The 24,910-nt window shown below is 38.1% G+C and overlaps 1 protein-coding gene across 3 annotated transcripts in view; it reads right to left on the bottom strand.

Annotated features, from left to right (window-relative positions):
- alcama (activated leukocyte cell adhesion molecule a) overlaps window positions 1-24,910 on the bottom strand; it is a 224,932-nt gene that overhangs the window by 32,828 nt on the left and 167,194 nt on the right. For all 3 annotated transcript variants that reach the window (XM_033978783.2, XM_033978785.2, XM_055226871.1), the window contains exons 9-11: window positions 16,059-16,171; window positions 11,161-11,284; window positions 7,933-8,054 (exon numbers count right to left, since the gene is read on the bottom strand). In XM_033978783.2, the coding sequence (XP_033834674.1) occupies window positions 7,933-8,054; window positions 11,161-11,284; window positions 16,059-16,171 (359 nt within the window). The remainder of the gene's footprint in view (window positions 1-7,932; window positions 8,055-11,160; window positions 11,285-16,058; window positions 16,172-24,910) is intronic.

Raw genomic sequence — 24,910 nt, 5'->3', positions numbered from 1 at the left:
ATACCTAAAAATTCTACTTAAGTACAGCACTTTACTACTTTTACTTCGTTACCTTCCACCACTGGATTATGTTTACATTTTAAATATGTCCAGGATAAATAACACTTGAGAAAAGACTGAAATATGAACTGATAAACTAATGCAAGAATATATATTTCAGAACATGTTTGTAGAGGTCTAAACTACAGGGGTTGCAGGGGTTAAATGAGAGGGGCCTGTACGTGGGCATTGCTAACAAAGCTCCAATACTTTCTATTATGTTTCTATTGAAAATTCATCGCCCCATTCTCTGTAACTGCTGTTGTTAGCCTTAACCCGCTCAGCATTCATCAAGGTCTACTGTAGCTAGCGTTAGCAACAGGTTTGATTGACAGCTATTATGCCACAAGCGGGAAGATCCATGTATCTTCACCAACCTCGCTCCTGACTGGCTCTTCGGTTGCCATAGTAAGTGTACTCAAAATAGGCTCTGTGCACAGTAGCGCCCCGTAACCTCACTGTTAGTGCCACTACTTCCTGTACAATTTTATCTCTATAAGGTTTTTGCCAACTCATGCTAAAATTAAAACATATTTATACACAGTGAGAAGACTTCACTGGAGGAAACTTCTGTGTTTAGAAAGGGAGATGTTTGTGTGACAAGGTTAACACTAATGCTAATTTTGCATAATAAATATTAAAACAACACCACATTTTACACATAAATAGTCTTTATTTTAATTAATTTGAATTTTAATAAGTTGTTTATTTTTATTTTTTTCAGATTTTAATAATAATAAGTCACTGTTAGCTTTGATACACAGTGAGCTACCTACTGTGCTGCTGACATGAACTGGATAGGGTATTGCTAGCTTAGCGCTTTCTTGTGTTGGATTAGTGGCCATTCATTGCTACTACAACAATGTTTCAGAAGTTCCTGGAATCATAAACATTATAATTTATAATTTATATATTATTCCCTTGCCTAGTTCAACTGTGCATAGTTGATGGGAAGAGCAGGACCGGATGTATCTAGCCACTAAAGACTAAACTAGCAACATGCACCATTGAGCACGGCCCACTGACTTCAATGGACGGCCATGTTTAGGCCCCAGGGCTGGACGCTGTGCACAGAGCCTATTCCAAATATGGAACTCAGCTCCAAATTAGCCGCTATAACTGCTAGCCTTGATTGGCTTCAACTGGCTGGAGCGGAATAGTATGGCGTCTCTTTGTCCACTTCTGACGCATAAAAATCCGTTTTATCATTTGTAGGGTTTAATAACACGCTTGGATAGTTTAAGTGTTTAGTTCAGTTTATATGTGAGTAGTGTTGTGTTGTTCCTGGTTGCTGGTTTAAATTCATGTCATGTCATGTGAGTTACACTTGGCAGCAGAACAGAACTCAGTGATCAGAGAATAAAAGAAAGTTGTCCGCATGATGCCAGTGAACCATGTGAACCATGTTTTTTCATTCAGACAAGGCCCAGGGTGTATCCCACACAGAAACCACATTTACAAAGTCAGACTCCACTAGCCACCACTTCTAACTGGAACAAACGTAAAACGATGACTGAAGTAGTGCAATTTTTGAAGTTGTGGAACTTGGTGTCAATTGTGTTTTTCAGTCAATTTAATTAATAATTTGGTCTTTCGGGTTCATGGTAATTTTTGTATTTTCGCAATTTTGGAATTTGAAAAACGTTAAGACTAGAAAAAAAGCTTTATACTGCCTTTATAAAAAGCTCTGTGCATAATCATTGTTAGCGCCACTACTTCCTTGTATCTCTATGAGGTTTTTACCGAGCCATGCCTCAGTGAATAAATATTTATATTTCTAATATTTTATATAATTTTTAATATTATCAGGCAGTGGACATGGAACTGCAGGTGGATGTCAACATGTTAAACATTACACAAATAAAATGAATACTGTGTTTAGAAAGAGACATGTTTGTATCTCAATGCTAATGCTAATTTTGAGGCATAATAAACATTAAAACAACACCACAAGCTAAGTATTCTACGTTTAAAAAATATTGTGAAGTCTTTATTTTAATTAATTTAAATTTTAATAGGTTATTTATTTCACGTTTTCTGATTTAAATTCAAATGACTGCTAGTTTGAGGCACAGTGAGCTAGCTAGCATGCTGCTGTGGACAGAGCTTGTAACTACATCTTACACTTAAATTATATTGAACAAACAGGCTTAGTAACTACTTAATTAATACCATAACTACAAACAAAAACCCATTTGTTAAGTAGTTACGAATCCTGAGTCATTCTTGATAAAATATTTGTTCATTATGAAGTAATTCTATCTTCATTTACTATAATGTTACCAATAGTATCTGATATTTCCACTATCATTAGGATCAACTCTGTTCTTTTGGTAAGGAATGTGGTGGCAAAAATATGGTTTCTTGATATAAGCCCAATAATCAGTTCATAATTAAAAAGTACTTCATCTTTTATGCAGTGAGTGCTAGACAAGATTCTGCATTTAGCTTTGGAATAGCGATAAACACAGCGATCTGTATAAACATCTAGAGTGTTTCCCTTTAATCTAATCATAAAAACGACGTAATAAGATGTGAAGAGTTGAAACTTCAGATATGTCTCTTCCTTTAATGATCTGAAGTGCTCCCAGTCAAAAGCTTTCCCGAGAGAGAACGCTGCCCCTAGTGGCCTCTGTACCGCTGGACAAATATTAGCGAGCTCCCTTTAAGATTCAGTCACTGCTGCACTTTCATCCAGAGCCCCGTTTGATCACAGCCTGTAAAAGTTTACGACACAACACTTTGCACACGCAGACACTCACGGCAGAGTTTATTAGTGATGTTAAGAGGATCTAAAGGTGCGATATGTAACTTTTCTAGTGGAAGAGTGTATAGTCTACATTTCTCCATGGACATGTTATTACTTTAGCTGGATTAGATTAGACAGATTAAGATTGGCTTTACAGGAGACATTACTACATGACATTACAAATCCTGAATTGGGCAAATCACAACATTTCTAAATCGACCTATACAAAACAATAACATTTTGTATTTTGTGATGACATTCAACGTCTGTATCACTGTTGAGACAAGTAGGTGACGCCATCAGGCCGAGTTGCAGGCCAGACCATTTAATGCCTTAATGTGGAACATTCCAAGCAAAGAAATGAGACATCCACATAGAGAATAGAAGGTAACACACCCCCACACCAGAAAAGCACCAGTACATAGTGCTTTTTTAATTTACTTAACTTTGATTCTTGTTTAGTCCTGGTTTATTCTTTATTTTTAGAAGTACTGAATGTGAATGGTCTGTATTCAAAAATGTGTTAAAGTTACATAGTGCTTCTTTAATATAGGTAACACTGCCACTTGCTTAGTTCTGTTTTTTTCTTTATTTTGCAGTTCAGAAGTACTTGGTGTGAAAGGTCAATATTCGACCATTAGAAATAGAGACAAGCAGGTAGCTAATCCCACATCAGAAAATTTACAAAAATTTACAAAAAAAATATTTTTGTCTCCTACATAGTTATAATCTATCACAACAGTGGATTATTATGTTATAATTTGCACACTTTAGTTCGCTCACTTCCGTGTTAGAAAACTGAGGTGCCCAATGGGAGCTGATGTCGCTGTAAACGTCACCACAACAAAGAGCCACGAAACTGTGGGCTCCTCCTATGGATAGCTGCACATCACGGTAATGAGTAGTGTATTTTTTTCATTTGTACCAAAATGACTAAGCAACACTGCAGAATCCTGCGTGTATCACAGATTAAGAAAATAAGATTGGAGAACGAAGTAAGCACGTCACAGTGGGCTTGTGCTAGTGGTGGTGAAATCGGGGATTGATCGGCGATATGGCGTCTTGAAAATAAGAGATTAAAGATTGCTGAAACATGCACGAATCACTCCAAAAACAACTTCAGAGGGTAAATGAGAAGGAAATAACTATAGCATGATTAAAAGCTCTGAAAAGTCGACTTGGCGGAATAGGTCTAATTTAATTTCGTTGACTTTGAGACTTGCTTAGTTCTGGTTTATTCTTTATTTTCTGATGTAGAACTACTTAGTGTGAACGGTCTGTTTTCAACAATTAGACAACTAGCAACAAAGGGGTAGCAAGAAAGGTTACACAGTACACCTTTAACCCAGTAAGTCACGGTGAAGCTGGTGTAGATGTTATCAAACGCTGCTTTATGTATTTGTTTCTGTAGTAGCAGCAGATAGTGGTGTAAAAACAGAAGTGTACAGGACTGTCAGACTGAAGAGGAAAAAGGGAGTGAGGGAGCCCAGCAGGAGCCCTCCTTCACTTTAATTGCCAGAGCAAAGTGAACTCTGACAAAATCCTCAAAGAACACTTTAATCACACGACGCTCTTGCCAACAGAAGCGGGAGGGGCCTACCCAGACACATGGGCTTTGAGAATGTCACTATATAAACTTAATGTGTTCAGATACGACGAAAGATCACTTGAAATCCCCTTCATCTGGTTGACACTGTTTACAGCTCTGGTTTATTAGGGTTCGCACACAGCTTAATCAGAAGTGACGAGGAAGAGTACGATGAAGACTACATCAAAACACTTTTATTGACCAATGAAAGTGTTATTTTGGGCTTGAAATAAATTGAATTGAAAAGTACAGCTACTACAATAACTCGTCAGTATTTAGGGATGGTATATCAGTTATCAGTAAGGAATTCCCCACATTTGGCAGATATTTGGCACCAATATTTCAAGTCCCTGTGTGCCAACAATTTGGTCTGTACTATAAATTTTGAAAGCTTAAAAGCCCCATATTACACAAAATAGATTCTTATGAGGTTTAAGCCATGTTATAATGTTGTTATCGGCTGGTAAAAGCCAAAGTTAAATCTGTCAGTTGGACAAAACATTGCAGGAGTAAAGACATTTCGATGCTCATCCAAGCCACTACTTCAGTTCTAGTCAGATTGCTAGTGGACACCTAGTGCCTTATATCTATTTGAAGGAAGGAGCTAACTACACTGAAGCTGAAGCTTAATAATCCTACTGGCTCACTCTATTGTTCTCTTTGTTGTTACCTGCTCAAAAACATACCTGGAGTTGTGTTTTGTTTCTTTCACACTTGTTTGAGTAACTCTTTATTATTAGTCTGTCTACATCTCCAAAGCTCAAAATGCTCTGTTTCTCATTGTGATGTCATGAAGTGGAAGTTTTTAAGTTAACCGCTCCTTTTACCTTTAGTTCAGTAGAGACTGGCAACTACAGGGCTGAAATCATCCAATTATCATCATGATTCTAGTGAAGGTGTGTGGAGTTTAAAAACAGAGTGGAGCACTTCCTGTATTACCATATGACATCACAAGGTGGAACAGAGTATTTTCTGTTTGAGAGAAGAACTCAGCTTAAATATGCAGGGTTTGTGTGTTAAACATGTGTGAATGAAACAAAACACAACTCCAGGTCTGTTTGTGATGAGGAAACAACATTATATCATAGACCAGAAAACAGCATATCCCTATATCCTATATCATAGACCCTTTAATATCAGTATTGGCCACAATAGCAAGTCAAATATCAGATATCAGTATCTGATATTTGACTTAAAAACGTAAAAAAAGGACCATCCCAAGTCACTGTTGTTACTGCTGCTGCAACTGTAACCTTAATAACTTTTGGATCTCCTGGTTAAGAGGCGATCACATAACCAGGGATGGGCTGATAAACAAAATATCAGTTATTTTGATAAAAAGGGTTGACAATAATTGTCTGTGGGACATTTTATATAATCGTGAGAATTGCAAACAAACATAATCTCCATTATATTATCCAGAATGTGGAGAGCAAACCTACTTCTCCCTGATGATCTTTTCTAAATCACTGTTGTTTGCACTGATAACAAATACAACACTATAACAGCTTTTAAATATGGAACCTGTTCATAATGTTAAAATTAGAATTATTCATAAATATAATTTTTAAAAACTGTCTGCAACTTTAACAATTATCGTGATATTATCGTTAATCACAATTATTTTGGCTAAGATAATCGTGACACCAGATTTCAGCATCGTCCCTACATACAACCAAAACTACTGAAGTATTTGAGTTATTTCAGAATTTTGACTAGAAGTATGTGATGAATGGCACAATAACGTTCTTCATGTTATATCCAAAACTATAACATAAATGTTATATAAATTAGGGATTCAAAAGTGTTATAGATGTTTTTGTTGTGTGTTTCAATTGGCCAATGTAAACTAATGAGAAAAAGGAACTGTTTTCTTATTTCTCTCTAAAACCTTCAAATCAGGGGTAATAATGGACTCAGACTTGAACTTTAACAGCAACATCAAATCAATAACATCTGCAGCTTTTTCCATCTAAAAAAATTGCAAAAATCAAAGGTATACTGTCTAAACAAGACTTATCCATGCATTTGTTTCCAGTAGGTTAGACTGTAATGTCCTGCTCACTGGCCTCTCCAAACGAGTGTTAACACAGCTGCAGTACATCCAGAACACTGCTGCTCAGGTCCTGACTAGAACCAGAAAATACGAGCACATGTGTCCTGTGCTCAGGTCTCTGGCTCCTGTGGCTCAGAGAATAGACTTTAAAGCAGCTCTGCTTGTGTATAAGTCTCTACATGGACCAGCACCAAAGAACATCTCCCACATGTTAGTGTCATATGAACCATCTCACACTCTGAGGACTTCAGGGACAGGCCTCCTGGTTTAGTCCTGGCTTAGTCTTGGTTTAGTTCTGCTTCAGTGTTGGTTTAGTCCTGACCTTATGTCCGTGCCCAGACCTAGGACTTAACATGGACTAAACCAGGACTAAACATGGGGAATCAGTGTTTCAGTTTTATGCAGATAAAATCTGGAACAGAGTTTAATGTCTTTCTTATTCTGTAAAGCACTTTGAATTACTTTGTGAACAAATTGTGCTACACAAATAAACTTGCCTTGTCTTTTCTGTCTAAATGTGTAGTTTTAAATAAGGCTCCTTTATCACAGAATCTGACATTTATTCAGTTAACTGATTAGTTGTGGTGATCATGAATATGAGCTTAAGCTAAACAGACTGTCAGTTGAGAACATCTTCAAAATTGTTTTTTAATTAAAACACAAATTTTACCCTCATTTTGGGGTAATAACTACTATCTGAGCCATAAACATCTTCCCTCGGCTGGTGGCATGTTGTGAGAGTCTGTGTATTAAGGCTGTCAAAAGTATCAAAAATCAGATACTAATGGATTCTAAAACTAGTATTGAAACTAAATACTCATTTGATCAGTTATTGATACTAAAAAAAGTCACATTAACAGAATAGAAATGAGCCATTCCTGAATATCTTTAGGATGATCTTGAGCTGAATCGGAAGAAGTATAAGACACATAGACCAGTATACACCCATGGACCTCTATGAACCTACAGGACAACTGAGGGATTACACAGATATGATGGCAATATAAAAAAGTACTACAATTTAGTGCTGAAGATCACATTCTACTGTCCAAATAAAGAGTGTTTTTATTATCATCGAGGTATTTTGAAATCGAGTTTGAAATTTCAAACTTGATTTAAAAAACAAAACAAAAAACACTTAGTTAACACTTAGATTCATTCAGATAAACTGATAAACCTGTTATAGTCCTAAATTGAGAGACAAACAAAATACATTGAGCATATTGACCTCATTCGACCCCGCCCACTTTTGCTGTAAAAGTGACTAAACCACACTTTCTTTGTGGTGGCACTTCCAGTTAAGTGGGAATCTCATTCATTTCAATGGAGAATTTGGGAAAAGTTTTGTTGTTAAAATCTGATATAAAGTAGGTTAATTTATGTAAAATGTTCTTCTACTTCTCTGGAGGCTTTAAATTTGCCCTGTAATCCCTATAGAACCTGTTTACTGTCAAGATTACTGTAAAATTGTGAATGTGGGTTGGTCATTGTTGGACTTACGTTGGATCCGTTGACGCTCCATTGGAAGATGGGCTCTGGTACGCCCTGGGCCTCGCAGGTCAAGACTTTGTGGTTTCCGTCAACTGAGCGCTGTTTGGTCAGAGCTGTGATCATGGGTTTACCTACAAAAATACACCAGTTTGAGAGACCAAATATAACAGGTTTACCTCATAGACCGTATAAAGAAGTGGTGTAAGCGAGTGCGACGTCACCCATAGTGTTCGGCTCCAGTCAAATGAAGCTCAACGAGGGTTGCAGTTACAGGGGCCAATCTGGAGCAAAGTTCCATATTTGGTTGTGATGATCCTTGCGGTCGGAATTCTAAAGAGCCAATCTGGAGTGAAGCTGTTGAGTGTAAAGGCCTTTCTCTGCTGCACCGCTGACTTAGCAGGGATCGGGCACTTAGCAAAACTGTCAATCAAATCTGTTGCTAACGCTAGCAGCAAGCTCGGGGAAAGAAGTCAGCTGATTTGTCTCTTATTAATGTTCATATCTTGATTTACAGACACATTAGTGAAATAGAAACAGAAATAAAAATACCAGGATCTTGTAGAGCGGGTTAATACAAACATTTTAAGACCAAAATGACGAGCCAGACAGCAGCAGTTACCGAGAGGAGGGCAACAATTTTCAAATGTAAAGTGAATTGGAGCCATGGAGTCGATGGAGCCCGAAGCGCACCCATGCTCGCTTCCTATTTGGAAAGCGTTGACTAGCAGGCTAGATAGGTTCATTTGTATATACAGTCTATGGTTTACCTATAGAAATACAGCAGTTTGACAGACCAGAGAGAACAGGTTTACCTACAGCAGTTTGAGACCATGAGGCTGATGTCAGTGTGGGTGGTGTACACTGTGCACTTAACAATCTATACGGTGGTTGTGGGATACAGGCCTTGTGTAATCCTCTTATATAAAAAAACATATTCTCCAAAGTATAAAACTGAACTTTTTGGTTTGATGGCTTCAGGTTGCATTACCTTTGCATGACTCTACCAACTCTAGCAATAACAACTGTGTGTGTTTCTTTTTTTTTTTAAAGGGTGCACCGTGTAACTTTTCTACTTGGGTATACTATCCACAGTGTTTGTCTCCATGGAGATAGCAAAAGAAAAATTCATTTCTGTCAACATCTTCACAAACTTTTGTCCAGTTGACAGATTTGAATTTTTATTTTGCTATGGGTAGTACCTGGGCGACTCAGAAATTACACAGACATCCTCCATGGAGATGTTATTGTGTTGCCTGAAATGTTCCACAGTATGGCATTAAAGTTATCTGTTTTACATTTATTCACTTACAGGTCTTTTTAATGCTAAAAAATACGACACTACATCTGTAACTTGGCCTGGTTCCATCACCTGCTTGTCTCAATGGAGTTAGATACGTTTAATGCCATAGTGTAGAACATTCTGAGCATATCTCCATGGAGACAAGAAGGCCAGAAAAAGTACATTGTGCACCTTTTTACTAACCCTGTGAAGCATGGTTGTTCTGAAAATATGATTACATAAAAAAATAAATAAATGCGATTGATGTAACAGACCAACAATTGGACTGACTCATAGCAGTTATACATAGAGCTAAAGTGAATATATCTGTGCTTAACCTAAACTCTACTGTTAAGACTTTGACATTTCAGCTACAATATTAAGTTGTCAAAATGCTTTATTTGTCTGTTTGAATTTGAAATAATATTCTTTGTCATTTCAGACTATAGACTGTATATATAAATGGACATAGCTAAACTGCTAGCCACCACGTTCCAAACAGGAAGTGAGCCTGAGTGTGCTTCCGGCTCCATCGACTCTGGCTCCAATTCACTCTCTCCGTAACTGCTGCTGTCAGGCTCGTCATTTTGGTCTTAAAATGGTCTTATCTTACTATTGTGTCCATAACTCAAGATATGAACATAACACACAAATCAGGCCCCTTCTTTCCCCGAGGTCGCTCCCGCTAGTGTTAGCAACAGTTTGTTTGACACCATTGCTAAGCGCCTGCTCCCTGCTAAACCAGCAGTGGATTTACCTTTAACAGCCTTGTTCCTGATTGGCTCTTTGGTTTCTATGATACTCGAGGACGGAATTCCAAATATGGAACTCGGCTCCTAATTCGCCCCTACAACTGCTGCCGTTGATGAGCTTCATTTAACTGGAGCTGAACACTATGGGTGACGACACACTCACTTAGTCCACTTCTTTTTACAGTCTATAGTTCAGAAGAACTGGAGCCTTTTCACTGGTGGTCAAACTTCCAAAATGCTCTTGACATTTATTATATAAAATTTCAACATAACCTTATGTGAGACAAAGTAGGGATGGGCAGATTTGAATTTTTTGATCCACAAATTTATGATAAGTTGAAGTAAAGATCATAAGTGAGCTTTTGACTTGTGTGAAAAATAATAACAAAATGTCATTTGTTATGTTTGCGTAAATGTACAGCCATATAACACTCTTATATTTCTATTTTTACTCATGTCTGTTCAAAAAGACAAAAGTGATGCACTGAGGACAGAACTGGGAATGACACATAGGCACAGACAAACTGGGGCAGCAGCAAAAATATTGGTATTGAATATAAATACAACCCATCACTGTACACTCTGTGAAAAAGTAGGTTGGCCATCGCTATGTGTCAAAACAGAACAAGACTGTATAAAATGTATTCATAAAGGACTACTTGAATATTTAGTTTGTTGAACTTTGGTACGGGAACTTTTAATACAAGATGTCATGATTGTCTATGTCTAAAAACTGGCGGCACTAGACCTGAAATGGGAAAAAGGCTTTGGGCTGTTGCGCTGCCCAAAAATGGAAGACATTTCAAGGACAAGCAAAACTGGATAGATTGGTGCTGATAATGCACTTAATAATCTTGTGATAAACATTTATAATCACACCTGCTCCTGTTTTTAATGTTTTAAATTGACCTTTTTGTTGTTTTGTATTGTGAGTCTCATTGGGCTCTCTCTGTATAAATAAAGATAAACAAAAATGAAAAGAAACTGGGCAATATTGTCAAAAATGATGGATATTGGAAAATACAATGGCAATAGTGGAACCGATACATTGCCCATCCCTAATAAAAAAATGAATTGAAATCGGGCAATATCATCAAAAAAAATCAATCAATATTGGCCAATACAATACCAATACCAGAACCAATATATCCCCCATCCCTAATAAAACATGAATAAAACTGCAGGAAAACAAAAGTATCCTCTTACCCTCCACCACCAGCTCAAAGCTCTGATGTCTGGTGATGCCTCCCATGGACACTTCACATTTGTAGGCGCCCGCATCCGAGTACGTCAGCATGGAGAAAACAGGCTCCTTCACCGGCTTCCCGTCCTGAAAAGAAGCAGAGGCCACAATGTTGGTCTGTATTTTCCAGCACATAATGGGGCTGACACTGCCATTTAATCGTAAATGCAACTCTTGTCAGTGTAATTATACCTATTCCTCCCATTTAAACGGCATCATTTGCACTTGCCCAGCTGCTCGCACACAGCGTTCCACATGCACGATGCTAACTCGCTCTCTCTAACGGTTACGAAACAGTTCTGAGCTGTAACAATATGATATCATCTTTAGTTTTTCCCTCATTTTCTGCAGCCTTATCTTGAACAAAACCTATTTTTACAGTCTTAATGACCAAACGCAGCATTCACCTTATCAGATGTATAATCTTAACATTCATAGTCTGCTAAAGTTGTGCAATAAATCAGCCATGACTTCTGGTTGATTTTAGCTTCATATTTTAGCTGTGGTGAAAATTCATTCGATTCTCAGTGAAAATATTTCCTCCTGTGATGTTCACTGTTATGATCAGTCTATAGATTAGGGTGGATTCACTGTCAGATGTATAGAGCAGACTAAAGGTCCAAGAAATCCATAGCTCAAAGCAGTTATAGCTGAACACTTTACAAAATGGTAAAAATAAGAGATGCGGTTTTCATTCATTTAAATTCAGCCGCACTAACTATACAGTTATAATTATAAATACATTGCATTGCAATACAATACAAAACACATGCAAACAAAATACAACTGAGACTGTGGTGTCTGTCCAAACAAATCTGCTGTTTGGGTCTGACAGTGTGAGGTCCTCTGTCCTCTTATTATCATCCTTCAGTGACTGTGGACTCTGTGTTCAAACTGGACAAGCACATTAGCTCTGTCATAAAGTAGAGCATCTTTCAGCTAAAGTAAAGCCACATCTTCCATCGGCGGATTTTGAAAAAGTAATCTGCACATTTGTAATGTCGTGTCTAGATTATTGCAATTCTTTGTATGTGTATTTGATCATATATTGAGTACTGTTGCATCTCTAGTAAAAATATAGCTGCCCACATGGACTAGATATCACACACTGTTAGTTCTGGGGTAAATGCTGTGATAGAAATGTAAGTTTATTCATGTTGTGTCTTTAAAAGCATTTGTTCTGTGTCAGTCTGTCAGACCCAGACCAGACATTAATATGTGTGAAGGCTCTGTCTCCATCCCACAGGAAACTCGTTGTTGTCTTACCATTATCTTACGGGTGTGAAACAAAAGTCACTCTGCTTTGAAATGTATGTAGCTTTGTCATTCTGGTATAAAATAGTCAGAGCTCAGATGCTCGGTGAGGGGGACTGGGGGAGACGCCAAAAGGCTGCCAGTCTGTGTCCAGGGCAGGCCTGGGCCTTGTCATATATGTATCTGCTGTAACAAAGAATAAGCCTTTTGTCTGTATTTCAAAACTCACCGAGCTTCACAAATTTATTACTTTTCATTGAGAATTGTAATTTTTTCCATAACAATACATTAAACTGTATATTGAGGTAAAAGCCTGTTGGTCACATCAGTAATACCAAAAACCCGAACAGAGAAGACGTTTAGTTATTATCTATTGCAATATTAATCTAAAAAATCTGTTTAATAAAAGAAACCTACGTGTATCACCAATTAATAAAACAAAACTAAGAACAAAGTAAGTACAAAGCTGAGGGCGTGCATGGGGTGACTGGTAAAAACATTTAATTTTTGGAACAGTCTTTTTAACAGGAGAAAAAGGCTCAAACATGAATCACTCAAAATACAACTGAGTGGGTAAATGAACAAAAATGATAACATGGGTAAAAGCTTTACTGATTTTCAGCTTTTTTATGGGATCCGAATCTTTTGAACCCGTTCATTTCAAAGAGTCGTTCAATAGACTGGGTCTTTATATGATATATTTATATGACAGAAGCCAATGTGAGAACTCATTTTATCTACAAACTAATCAAAGAGACAAACGACCAAGGCTTAGAAGTGTTTAAAATGGTTCAAAGTGTGAGTGGGAGTGAGTTTACCCTTTGGAATTATGCAAAATCTAAATGAAACATTGCACTACAATAATAACAATTAAAAATCTAACTATTATAATGTCAAATCAAATATGTGTGCACAAATCTCTCATGTCGCTTGTTCTGTTTCTGTTCTCATTCTTGGGTTGGTTCAGTGTCGGGATAAAAATGCATATAAATTAGAAATAAAAAGATTTGTTAAAAAAAGAGAGATCTGGTTCCAATTGTTCACGTTATGGAGCCGTCCAAAAGAGCCGATTCCAAACGTCACATCACTAAAAAGCTCTAACAAGTCTTTATTATTTTTATTTAGCAAAATACATCTCCTTTAAATGTTCTGCATAAATCTCAAGATCCAGGCTAAACATTTGGATTTCTATAGACTTTTAAGAATGTGAGCATCGCTACTAGAGATCGAGACAATATGGGAATTATCATGGCCGATGCAATTGTTTAAAGTCCAAAGAAACCGCTGGCCGATATGCTCTGCTGATATATATTTGATCAGGGGCGGCACCAGACTTTTTTGGTTGAAGGGGCTAAGGGGGTGGTAAGGTCTTCAATGTGGATGCTGCTGCTTGTGTCCTGACTAGAACAAGGAAGTTCGATCACATGTGTCCTGTGCTCAGGTCTCTGGCTCCTGTGGCTCAGAGAATAGACTTTAAAGCAGCTCTGCTTGTGACAAGTCTCTCCATGGCCTAGCACCAAAGTACATCTCCCACATGTTAGAGCCACATGAACCATCTCACACACTGAGGACTTTGGGGACTGGCCCGCTGCTGTAGTACTGGTTTAGTCCTGGATTAGTCCCAGCCTCCTGCTGGTGCCCAGAGTCAGGACTAAACATGGAGAATCAGTTTTTCAGTTTTATGCAGCTAAAACCTGGAACAGTCTTCCTGAAAATGTGACACAGGCCTTTACTGTGACAATGTTTAAATCCAGGCTCCAAATGGTTCTGTTTAGCTGTGCATATGACTGAAAGGTTTTTATTCTGCACTATTCCCTTTAAATGTAAATGTTATGATAATTATTTTTGTTTTGATTTGTTGTGTTGTAATTTTAATGTCTTCCTTATTCTGGAAAGCACTTTGAATTACTTTGTGTACCAATTGTGCTATACAAATAAACTTGCCTTATCTTGCCTTGCTCAGTTAACATGTAAATATAGAGCCTTTTAACAGTGGCAGTGCACTCGCCACCCTCTACCAAACAAGTTTAAATTCAGTTAGCTCTTGGTAGTGATTTCTAAAACCTAATAGGAATTCTGTTTTTGTTGTATTCTCATTTTGAAAACTCTGTAGTTGCCATTTGAATATTTTTAGTCGAGTTAGGATGTTAACGTGGGACAAAACCTTAAGGGGCTATGGGGGAGCATTCACCATTCTAGGGAAGGCCATATGTCATTTAAATTTACTACAAACTCACCGACTGCTCTTTTAACCCACAAACCTATATGAGAGATGTAACTATGCAAGGACAAAGGGGGATGGCATTAACCAGTCTAAAAGAGGTATTACTTTGCAGCTAGAACCCAACAAAGAGTTTGGAGGAAGTATTGTTGGGAAATATAGTTTGATTTTTCATTACACCTCAAATTACAAGTAAAAATATGTACAGCCTTGTTGGAAAGAATGTGGAGGTGTTCCAAGTAAATCACTCACATAAATTATATCGTTTTGGGATAATAGTGAAGGTATGTGTATGCTGTCTCCAAAACATCTAGTCTACTTATGTGTCTAGGGAACATCTCTACTATAGTGTTTAAATATCCTATATTACGCAAGCCCTGTTATAATGTTTTTACCTCTTCAAAAACATACTTGTAACACTGAGTAACCCTTTATGAATAGTCTGTCTACATCTCCAAAACTCAAAATGCTCTGTTCCACCTTGTGACGTCATGACGTGGTAGTTTTTAAGCTAACAGCTACAGTACCTTTTACTTTTTGTTCAGTTAGATTGTCAGTTCCAGGGCTGAAATGAAACAAATGATTCTAGTGAAGGTGTATGGAGTTTACAAACACAGCAGAGCACTTCCTATATCACCACACGACATCACAAGTTGGAACGGGTGTTTTCTATTTGAGAGAAAACACAAGCAGAGTTTGTGTGTTAAACATGTGTGAATAAAACAACACAACTCCAGGTATGTTTGTGATGAGGAAACATTATAACATAGATCAGAGAATAGTGTGATATTGGCCCTATATGAGAGCTGTGTAGTCACAGTTTGTGCTGTCATCTCTTTGCACTTAAGTATTCAAATAAAGCTTTATGTGGGTTCTTTACGAAAAACAAAATATTGGCCAGAGCTGAAGATCTAAGGCCAATATCTCTGGTCTATCTCTAATTACCACTTTCGCACTCGCTAACACATAAACACATCTAATTATGTAATCAAACACGATTTCAAAGCATTACTCAGATTATTAGAGCAGAAGTTTGGCTTTTGGTTTCTCGTTTTCAGTGCAGCCATTTGGGAGAGGAGATTTTCGTGGCCTTGCTTGGAGCTTTTATAGTTGAGGATGGACTCTCTGTCAGACATATAGTGCAGACTAAGTGCAGAGGCTAAGGAATGACCCTACCATCTACTAGGGGAAAATTGCTACTATTCACAGTCTATAAGAGCGGTGACAGACTTTCTTCAGTCGCCTTTGATTACCAAGCGCAGCCAAAAAGTAAACAGGCAGTTAGACAAATCACTCTGTTCTTACAAACTTTTTCATTTCCTCTCTGCTTCTCTCTCCCCGAGCCGCTTCCCCCTTTGATCAACGGCCAACCTCGGCGTCACTTACCTTACTCCATGACACGATAGCTTCGCCCGAGGAGCTCTTCTCCATCTTCACAGGCAAGGTGTCCCCTACTGTCTTCACTACCTTCCCAATCGGGCTCAGAGACAGGTCGAGGTCTGCACAAACAAGTTACAAAAGTGGGTTAGCTGAGTCATAATGGAGAGGTGAGTGCATGTGCATTTAAGTGGACATATTGCGTCGCAACACATTTTGAAGCTTGATATATCTTTACAGAGAAATATCGCAATAAACAATGATATTGAAACTACTTTACGCCACTGACTAAGGTTGAATTAATGCAAGCTAATCCCAGTAAGCATCTGTTTCATTAAATGACATGAGTTGCAACAGAGAAACTATACTATATATGTACCTATAATTAGCCATAAACGGGACTTATATTATGACAAAAATATTCAAAATCTACCCATTTTTAGAAAGACATGGTGATTATCAGGACAGGCCTAATTGTGCTTGTGTCTGCTCTATAGTTACATGACACCCGTGGATCGTTATAATTTACACATTTTAAACGTCACCACAACAAAGAGTTGTGTAGCTGTCTGCGCCCCCTATGGATAGCTGCACATCACATTAGCAAGCAGCATTTTTTTTTTTTTTTCACTTGTCCCAAAAAGACAACATGACACTGTCGAATCCTATGCATATCACTGATTAAGAAAATAAATTTGAAGAACAAAATAAGTATGTCAAAGTGGGCTTGTGCTAGTAGAGGTGAAAACGGGATTGATCGGCAAAATGGTGTCTTCAAAATAAACAATTAAAGATTGGTCAAACATGTACGAATCATGCCAAAAACAACTTTGAGAAGGTAAATGAGAAGGAAACTATAACATGGTTAGAAGTTCTGAAAAGTCCATTTTGCATAACAGGTCTGCTCTAACAGTATTCAAGTCACTCCTCTTATCGCTAACAATGAAGCTGCAATGTCATAGCAGCCACTTCACAGGCAACGAGCGTTTTATGTTCAGTCGTTTCATTCGGCGTCGTTTGAGGTTATAATTTCATGACTTGTGGCCAGAGCTGGGGAGAATAGCCAACTATGTAAAGGTCCTATAATACGCAAAATGGACCCTTGAGTTTTAAGCCATCTTAATATAATACTTAATATAAACCTCCTCAAAAACATTCTTGGAGTTGTGTTTTGTTTCATTTACACATGTTTGAGTAACCCTTAATTATTAGTCTGTCTACCTCTCTAAAGCTCAAAATGAAGTGTTCCACCTTGTGATGTCATTTAGTGGTAGTTTTCAAGTTAACAGCTACATTTTACCTTTAGTTCCATAGAGATTGGCAGTTCCAGAGCTGAAAACATCTAAATGATTTTAGTTAAGGTGTATGGAGTTTAAAAACACAGTGGAGCACTTCTGTATTACATCACATGACATCACAAGGGGGAACAGAGTGTTTTCAGTTTGAGAGAAGAACTCAGCCTAAATATGCAGGGTTTAATGAGCTAAACATGTGTGAATGAAACAAAACACAACTCTAGGTCTGTTTGTGATGAGGAAACAACATTAGAACATAGATCAGAGAATAGTGTAATATAATATAGGCCCATTTGATATTGTCAACATGAAGCTTTTGTCACTTGTAGACTTATAGCATGAAGAGGAACCAAAACTTTTACTCGAGTAAGAGTCATGTTACTTCAAACTACATATTACTCAAGTAAGTTTAAATCAAGTTACTCAAGTACACATAACTGGGTTCTTTCCACCTGTGCCTGTGGTCCAGATGGGGTCTCGTCTCTGTGTATTCTGTTCATGTCCACACTTATTCTGCCTCTCACTTGAACAGAACCAGACTGCTGTGAAATTAGCATTCACTTCATGCTGTGTCTGTCAATGGAAGCAAGTATTGTGTCTTTGTTAAGATTAAATACAGGGGCCATGGCTGACCAAATTAACTTACAATTCATTAGCTCCATAGCATAATTGTTAAAGTTATTTTTCAGGTTTTTTGGGGAAAACACAAAAATAAACTGTTGCCTATGTCAATAAGATGACTAGGGCAGTTTATGTTATGTGTTATGTTATGTCTGTCAAACTCATTCTGATTGGTCGAGGAAGCAGCCAATGACATTTACAGGTCTGGAGAGTGGAATGAGACAGAAAACTCTAACCAAAAAGTTACAAAGCGCGCAGAATTTTTAATATTTCTCACATATCCAGAAAACTGTTGTAATGTAATCCTTCTTGCTAGCCGTGCCAAAAAGTGCATCACCTAATAACAAAGTGGAGACTGTTCTGTACTTTCTTAAATTTAAATACCAGATAAACAGGCACATTTAAGATGACAGGCACATAAACAGGCACATTTAAAATGATGAATATACTTAGCACACTCAAAGAAACAATCAAAGTAAATGGATTATACAGGGTGTCCATAAAGTCTCTACAATGTTAAAAATTGTACTACAAAAGCAACTGATAAGATATCTTAATCAGACTTGTCTGTGTAATCCCTCAGTCGTCCAGGTATGATCCTGTCATGATCATGGTCTGTCCTGCCTTGTTTGTTGTCCTATCTCCCTCACGTGTCTGAGTCTAGTGCTGGGGCAGAGAGCTGGGCTCCTCCCCTGCACACCTGGGGCTAATCGACAATCAGCTGCACCTGGGGAGAATAAGAGGAGCCAGGACCTGACACTCAGCGCCAGATCGTCGTACCTCTGTGGTATTCCTCGCTGTTCATGTTTTTACGTTTTTTGATCTTGCTAAACTGGATACTTTTGCTTCCCACCAGATCCCGCTCCCTGGACTCGCTCAGCTCTCCCGCCTCTGACCCAGCTCTTCTCTACCGGTACAGTCCGTCCTGTCTCAGACTCTGCTCCTCACGCTCTGCCCCTGGACCACGGCCCATGCCCCGCTCCCCACTCACCAATTGACCCATGTTCACTTTTTGCACTTTGTAAATAAACACTGTTAAACTTTCCCCGAGTTCTGTATCTTTGGTCCCTTGCACCGAGCGTTAAGACAGATCCATAGTAAAAGATACATATAAAATCTGTCAACTGGACAAAAGGTTGTAGAAGATGATGTAGAAGGCGCTTGGCTGCTAGCCAAATGTCTTCACTCCTACAACTTTTTGTCCAGTTGACAGATTTTGAATTTTGCTTTTACTTAATCAGACTTGTTCTATTGTACTCACTGGTTTCTCAAGTGTTTTACCTCATTTAATACACCTCTATATCGGCATCATTAGTCGAACGGAGCAGATTTCTTGCCATGTTCGCTGTAGCATCGCTTCATCAGTGGTTGCAATCGCATCTGTTATCTTTTGCTTTAGTTGAGTAATGCCCCGTATGCTTGTTCAATACACAATATATTTATCTTAGGTCTATAGAAAGAAATTCAGAGCTTTGGTATTTTTAACATAGCCTCATACAAAGAAATCCAGAGGTATGGTATCTGGAGAACCTTCCAATCCAACGGTCTGGAAATGTTTGTTTGAGGAACTCACACTCCATAGCAATGGACTGGTTAAAATGTGAGTAAATCCTGTAGATTTCAATGAACAGACAGAAACACCTTTATTTAAGGTGCTCTGTATTGCTTTTCTGATGGAGGAACAACCTGCTTGTCGACATGGAGATGTTATTGCTTTCCCTGGAAGGTTCCACAGTAGAGCATTAAATGTATACCCTATCTTGTGACAGTTAGAAGTCTTCCATTGTGTAGACTTACCAGAGTGGGGTCACCTTGCTTGTCTCCATGAAATCAGGTACATTTAATGGCTTACTGTGGGACATTCTCGGCAAAACAATGACATATCTAAGGAGACGAGCAGGTGGTGGACTCTTCACTAGAAAAGCAAAGACGTATTGTGCTTGTGTTTGCTACTTGTAATCTATGACACCTGAGGATCGTTATGTTATAATTTGGACATTTTGGACGACTTAATAAAAGAAACAACTCCAGTGACTTCAGGGTTAGAAAATTGTGGGGCCCAGTGGGAGCTGACGACGCTGTAAACATCATCACAACAAACTCTCAACAACTCAAAGCTTGTGGATCATGGTCTGCAGATCACGTTAGCGTTAGCAAAAAAATTTTCTTATTGCATCTCTGCCACATCCTACGTGTATTAACAATCAGGAAATAAAACTGCGGAACGGAGTACACAGCAGTGGGCGTACACCAGTGCTGGTGAAAACGGGGGTGGATCACTCAAACATACATGAATCACTCTAAATACAACTTTGAGTGGGTAAATGAGAGTAGGAAACAATTATAACTTCCTTAAAAGCTCTAAAAAGTGGATATTGCAGAATACGCCTCTTTTAAGATAAAACTTTTCTAAGCTCACGGTGGAGAAATGAACTTGCTAAGGCAGCTCTTAATTCACACTGAGGTGCAGATTTAAAAAGAACGGCACTGAATGAATCTCAGGTTGATAAAAATAACAAAACCAGCTAGGACCTGACTGTTCTGGAGTCAGAGCCAGTCTATTATACAGCGGCCGGGGGTTAAGTGGGAACATTACAGCGCCTTCATGTGGCCCGGAGGAGCACAGGCCCAAAGCCAAGAGGTACAATGTTTTCTAATTACTTTTATATAATTGAATTTAATGGAAGAAGGCACCAAACGAAGAGGACGAGCGCAGAGAATTCTATTTTCTGTGTCTGTTGTCCTAAATAATGTTTTATGTGGCGCATTTAACAAAATAGATTTGGTCTCAATCCAATTAGTAATGATTTATGACAAGTGCTGATCTACAGTCCCCGAGCGCACAGGGCTATGGGGTTTAGGAGGGACCAAAACTCATTTTTGCCAAAGTCAATTTAGTGGATTAGACTGGTCCTGGCTGGGACTATTACAGGGCGAAGACTGCTAATATTTAATCCTCTGAAAAGATTAGATCTACAATGAAATGAGTAAGTAGTCGGCGACATGGGCGACACTGGCTCACTAACCCACAGGTTGGCGATGTGATTACAAAAATACCTCGAAAAACATGCATTCTTGCTTTGAGTGGGGTCGCCTCTCCATAGACCTGGCCTGGCCTGGTCACGACACCTGCTTGTCTCCATGAAGATAGATATGTTCCACAGTATGGCATTATATTTTCCAGGCAAAGTAATAGCATGTTCAGATCAGCAAAAAAAAGACTTACTCAAAATTGTTGTCACATCTTGGGATTTGTGTGTGGGTGATGCCTACGTTAATCATTTTAAATAGTGTCCCTTTAATATTGTATATAAACCATGCTGTTGTTGTGTCCTTGGGCAAGTCTAATGTACATATCTGTCCCTATCTAACAAAATAAATAAATAAATAAATAAGTAAATAGTAGAACTGATAATCTATGACACAGCTTTGTACTCAAACTGTACCAACAGCCCTTTCCCATTCATCAAACTCTCACACAAGGACCACACAAATACTGGCATGTGATGTACTTTGCCCAATGGCACAGCGAGGAGGGACTGAAAAACCAACCTGAAGTGGACCAACGCTCTACCAACCGCTACTGCAGCTCAGAGTTCTGCTATGGTAAGGGAGCTAAAACTTCACTAATGACTTATTTTCATCCCCACATAAGCTCTTGTTGTTTGTATGAGGTAAATGATGCTCTGTTGTTCTGTCATGTTGAATTTCCTTTAAACAGCTCTTAGTGTTTTGTATAAACATGGGTTTTTCTGAAGGACAAAAGCAGTGAAAGGTAAGAGTGGCACTATTGTTGTTAGCCGTGTTGTTTCAGAGCCATAGCTTCAGCTTGTTTTGACACAGCTGCACGGTGATGCCAAGTTGAAATGTCACACAGTCTGCTGGTAATACCAATTACCACTGGGAGGCTGACACCGTGTTTTCCACAGAGCCCCTTTAAATTCAATATAAAATCAATCTGGTGTTTTCTGCCTTTTGCTCTGGTGATGGCGCCAGGTAAGAGCTGTCGACGGGAACGATCATATTAGTCCAATGACGGCTGGCCAATGGGTAAAACAGGCTAATGGTTTTCCCTGGTCGTAGAAACTTACAATATATTGTTGAAGTACTAGGCAGAATGGGCCTAGTAAACCCTGAACAATAATGTGTACTCAAGGCTCAGATAAAGTACATAGACTTCAATGTATTTACCATAATGACTTTATAAGGGCTTTTCACAGTGTGGAGTTTGGGGTAACGCTAACAACAACTAACCTACTAACCATAGACTGTATAAAGAATTGGACTAAGTGAGTGTGACGTCACCCATAGCGTTCAGCTCCAGTCAAATGAAGCTCATCAAGGCTGGAGCAGTTACATGAGCGGATTTGGAGTAGAGTTCGGTATTTGGAATTCTGACTGTGAGTGTCATAGCAACCAAAGAGCCAATCTGGAGCGAAGCTGTTGAAGGTAATGCCCCTACCCTTAGCAATGCTGTCAATCAAATCTGTTGCTAATGCTAGAAGACGCCTGATTTGTCTGTTATTAATGTTCATATGTTGAGTTACAGACACATACACATACAAACAATTTAAGACAAAAACGATGCAGCAATTCACGCAAAGTGAATTGGAGCCGGTGTCGATGGACCTGGAAGTGCACCCATGCTCACTTCCTATTTGGAGCGCGGCAGCTAGCAGGTTAGCTATGTCCATTTATATATACAGTCTCTGCTGCTAACACACACTTCCTGGGTAGAGGACCTTTAAATAGTGGTCTAAGAAGTACTCAGTTTTGTTGCTCTAATAAAAGTACAGATACAGGGGCAAAACAACACTCAAGTAATGAAAAAATCTACTTAAGTAAAAGTATTAAAGTATCCGTTTAAAAATATAGGCAAGGCCAGGAAGGCATGGTCTTCCCTGGTTGTAGAAACCAATGATATAATGTTGAAGTAGTACGCAGAACGGACCTAGTAAACCCTTAACAATACTGTGTATGCAAGGCCCTGATAAAGTACATAGACTTCGATGTACATACATGTGACTGGCTACCACTTTATAATAACTACACTTTGAGTAGACTTAAATCGTATGAATAATAGTTTTTTAAGAATGATTAAGGCTGAGTAAGTATTTCCTTAATGCACTAACCCTAAACAACCATTACTTCCTGTCCAATTGTATCTCTGTGAGGTTTGACATGCCACGCTAAAATGAATTCATATTTAAAGATCACGTAGTGGACAGAGAGCTGCTTCTGGGTTTAGAAAGACAATTTTGTGTCTCAATGCTAATGATAATGCTAATTTTGAGGCAGTATCAATATTAAAACAACACCACAAAATTAAGTATTCTACATATAAAAATAATTGGGTAGTCTATATTTTAATTACTTTGAATTTTAAGAGTTTGTTTATTTTATGTTTTCTGATTTGAATAAGTGACTGTTAGCTTTGAGACGCAGTGAGCTAGCTGGCGTGCTACTATGCACTGAGCATATTAAGTAGTGACTGAACCTGAATCTTTTAAAAAACTCTTTGTTCATTATGAGTTTTCGTCTATACTTTATTATGGCTAATTAAAAGCACTGTAGCACCTTATTTTTATGGTCTTAAAAATGTGAAAAACAAAACTAGTTGACTCTAAACAGTTTGCAGTTGTCCAAAGATATTCCTCACTTACTTTATGAATTCTGAGCATCCTAATTATTCACCATGATGAGTTTATAAGGACTTTTCACACATTGATGGAAGAAGTACTCAGTTTTGTTACTTAAGTAAAGGTACAGATACCAGAGCAAAATAATACTCAAGTAAAAGTAAAAAGTATCACATGAAAAAAAAATCTACTCATGTAAAAGTATTAAAGTACCTGTTTAAAAATGTACTTAAAGAGTATTGCGCTGATTTTTTTTCAAGAGAAACAATTGAATCAATCGTTTTTTCTACCTGTTTTTATTTGTATATTTGCTCAAACTATGACCTTGATAAAAATAAACCCCTCAGGCTTTTCAGCAGGTCTCAAGCTATAATGAAAAATACTTTTACCTTTCAGCCCAGTTAACTCTTCGCAAACATACCTGGAGATGTGTTTTGTTTCATTCACACAAACCCTACCTTTTTAGGATGATTTCTTCTCTCAAACTAAAAACACTCTCTGTCAATCTCTACTAAACAAAGGTAAAAGGAGCGGTAAACTCGAAAACTACAGCTTCGTGACATCACAAGGTGAAACAGAGCATTTTGAGCTTTGGAAATGTAGACAGACTAAGAATAAAAGGTTACTCAAACATGTGTGAATGAAACACAACCAAATCCAGGTGTGGTTTTGAGCAGGTTAAAACATTATAACATGGCATAAAAAGCTCACAAGAGTCAATTTTGCGTAATATAGGACCTTTAAGTACAGCACTTTACTACTTTTACTCACATTCCACCACTGGCTTTAAAGTGTAAACATTATGAAGTGGTGCCAGTGACAGAGTGCCCTTTAAAAATGACTCTCAAATCAAACAATTATCTAGATACAAAAGTGGTAATAATGCAAGCTTTGATGATCTTTTCACAAAAATCCCTATAACAATAAACCCTGCACTGTATGAATATTAACAATTCACTTAGTATAATTGCTAGCCTGTTATCACCTTGGCACTTTGTTTCTTAATAGCGTTCTACATTATTAGCACTAACTTCACAATAAGTGCTCACGTGCTGTTGCAAAAACGCGGTTGACACAGGGAACTTGAACAGGAAGCGCTGGTAATGGCGTCTAATTTATGTAATGAATTGGAGGTAGTTTTTAAAAATCCATATTGATGTTTCTCATTTATTTCCTGTTTAGTCTGAGAGGAGCTTTTAGAGGAGCAAAACAATGGTATTCTGCCATTGTAAATTGCCTTTTCTGCATTGGCAAGGTAATTGTCCATATGTATTTCAAGATTTGTTTGTACTTGGAGGTAGCACTT

The sequence above is a fragment of the Periophthalmus magnuspinnatus genome, chromosome 14 (assembly GCF_009829125.3).
Source record: "Periophthalmus magnuspinnatus isolate fPerMag1 chromosome 14, fPerMag1.2.pri, whole genome shotgun sequence".
Lineage (NCBI taxonomy): Eukaryota > Metazoa > Chordata > Actinopteri > Gobiiformes > Gobiidae > Periophthalmus > Periophthalmus magnuspinnatus.
Note: the sequence above shows the minus strand (reverse complement) of the source record. Positions and strands in the feature narration are given on the sequence as shown.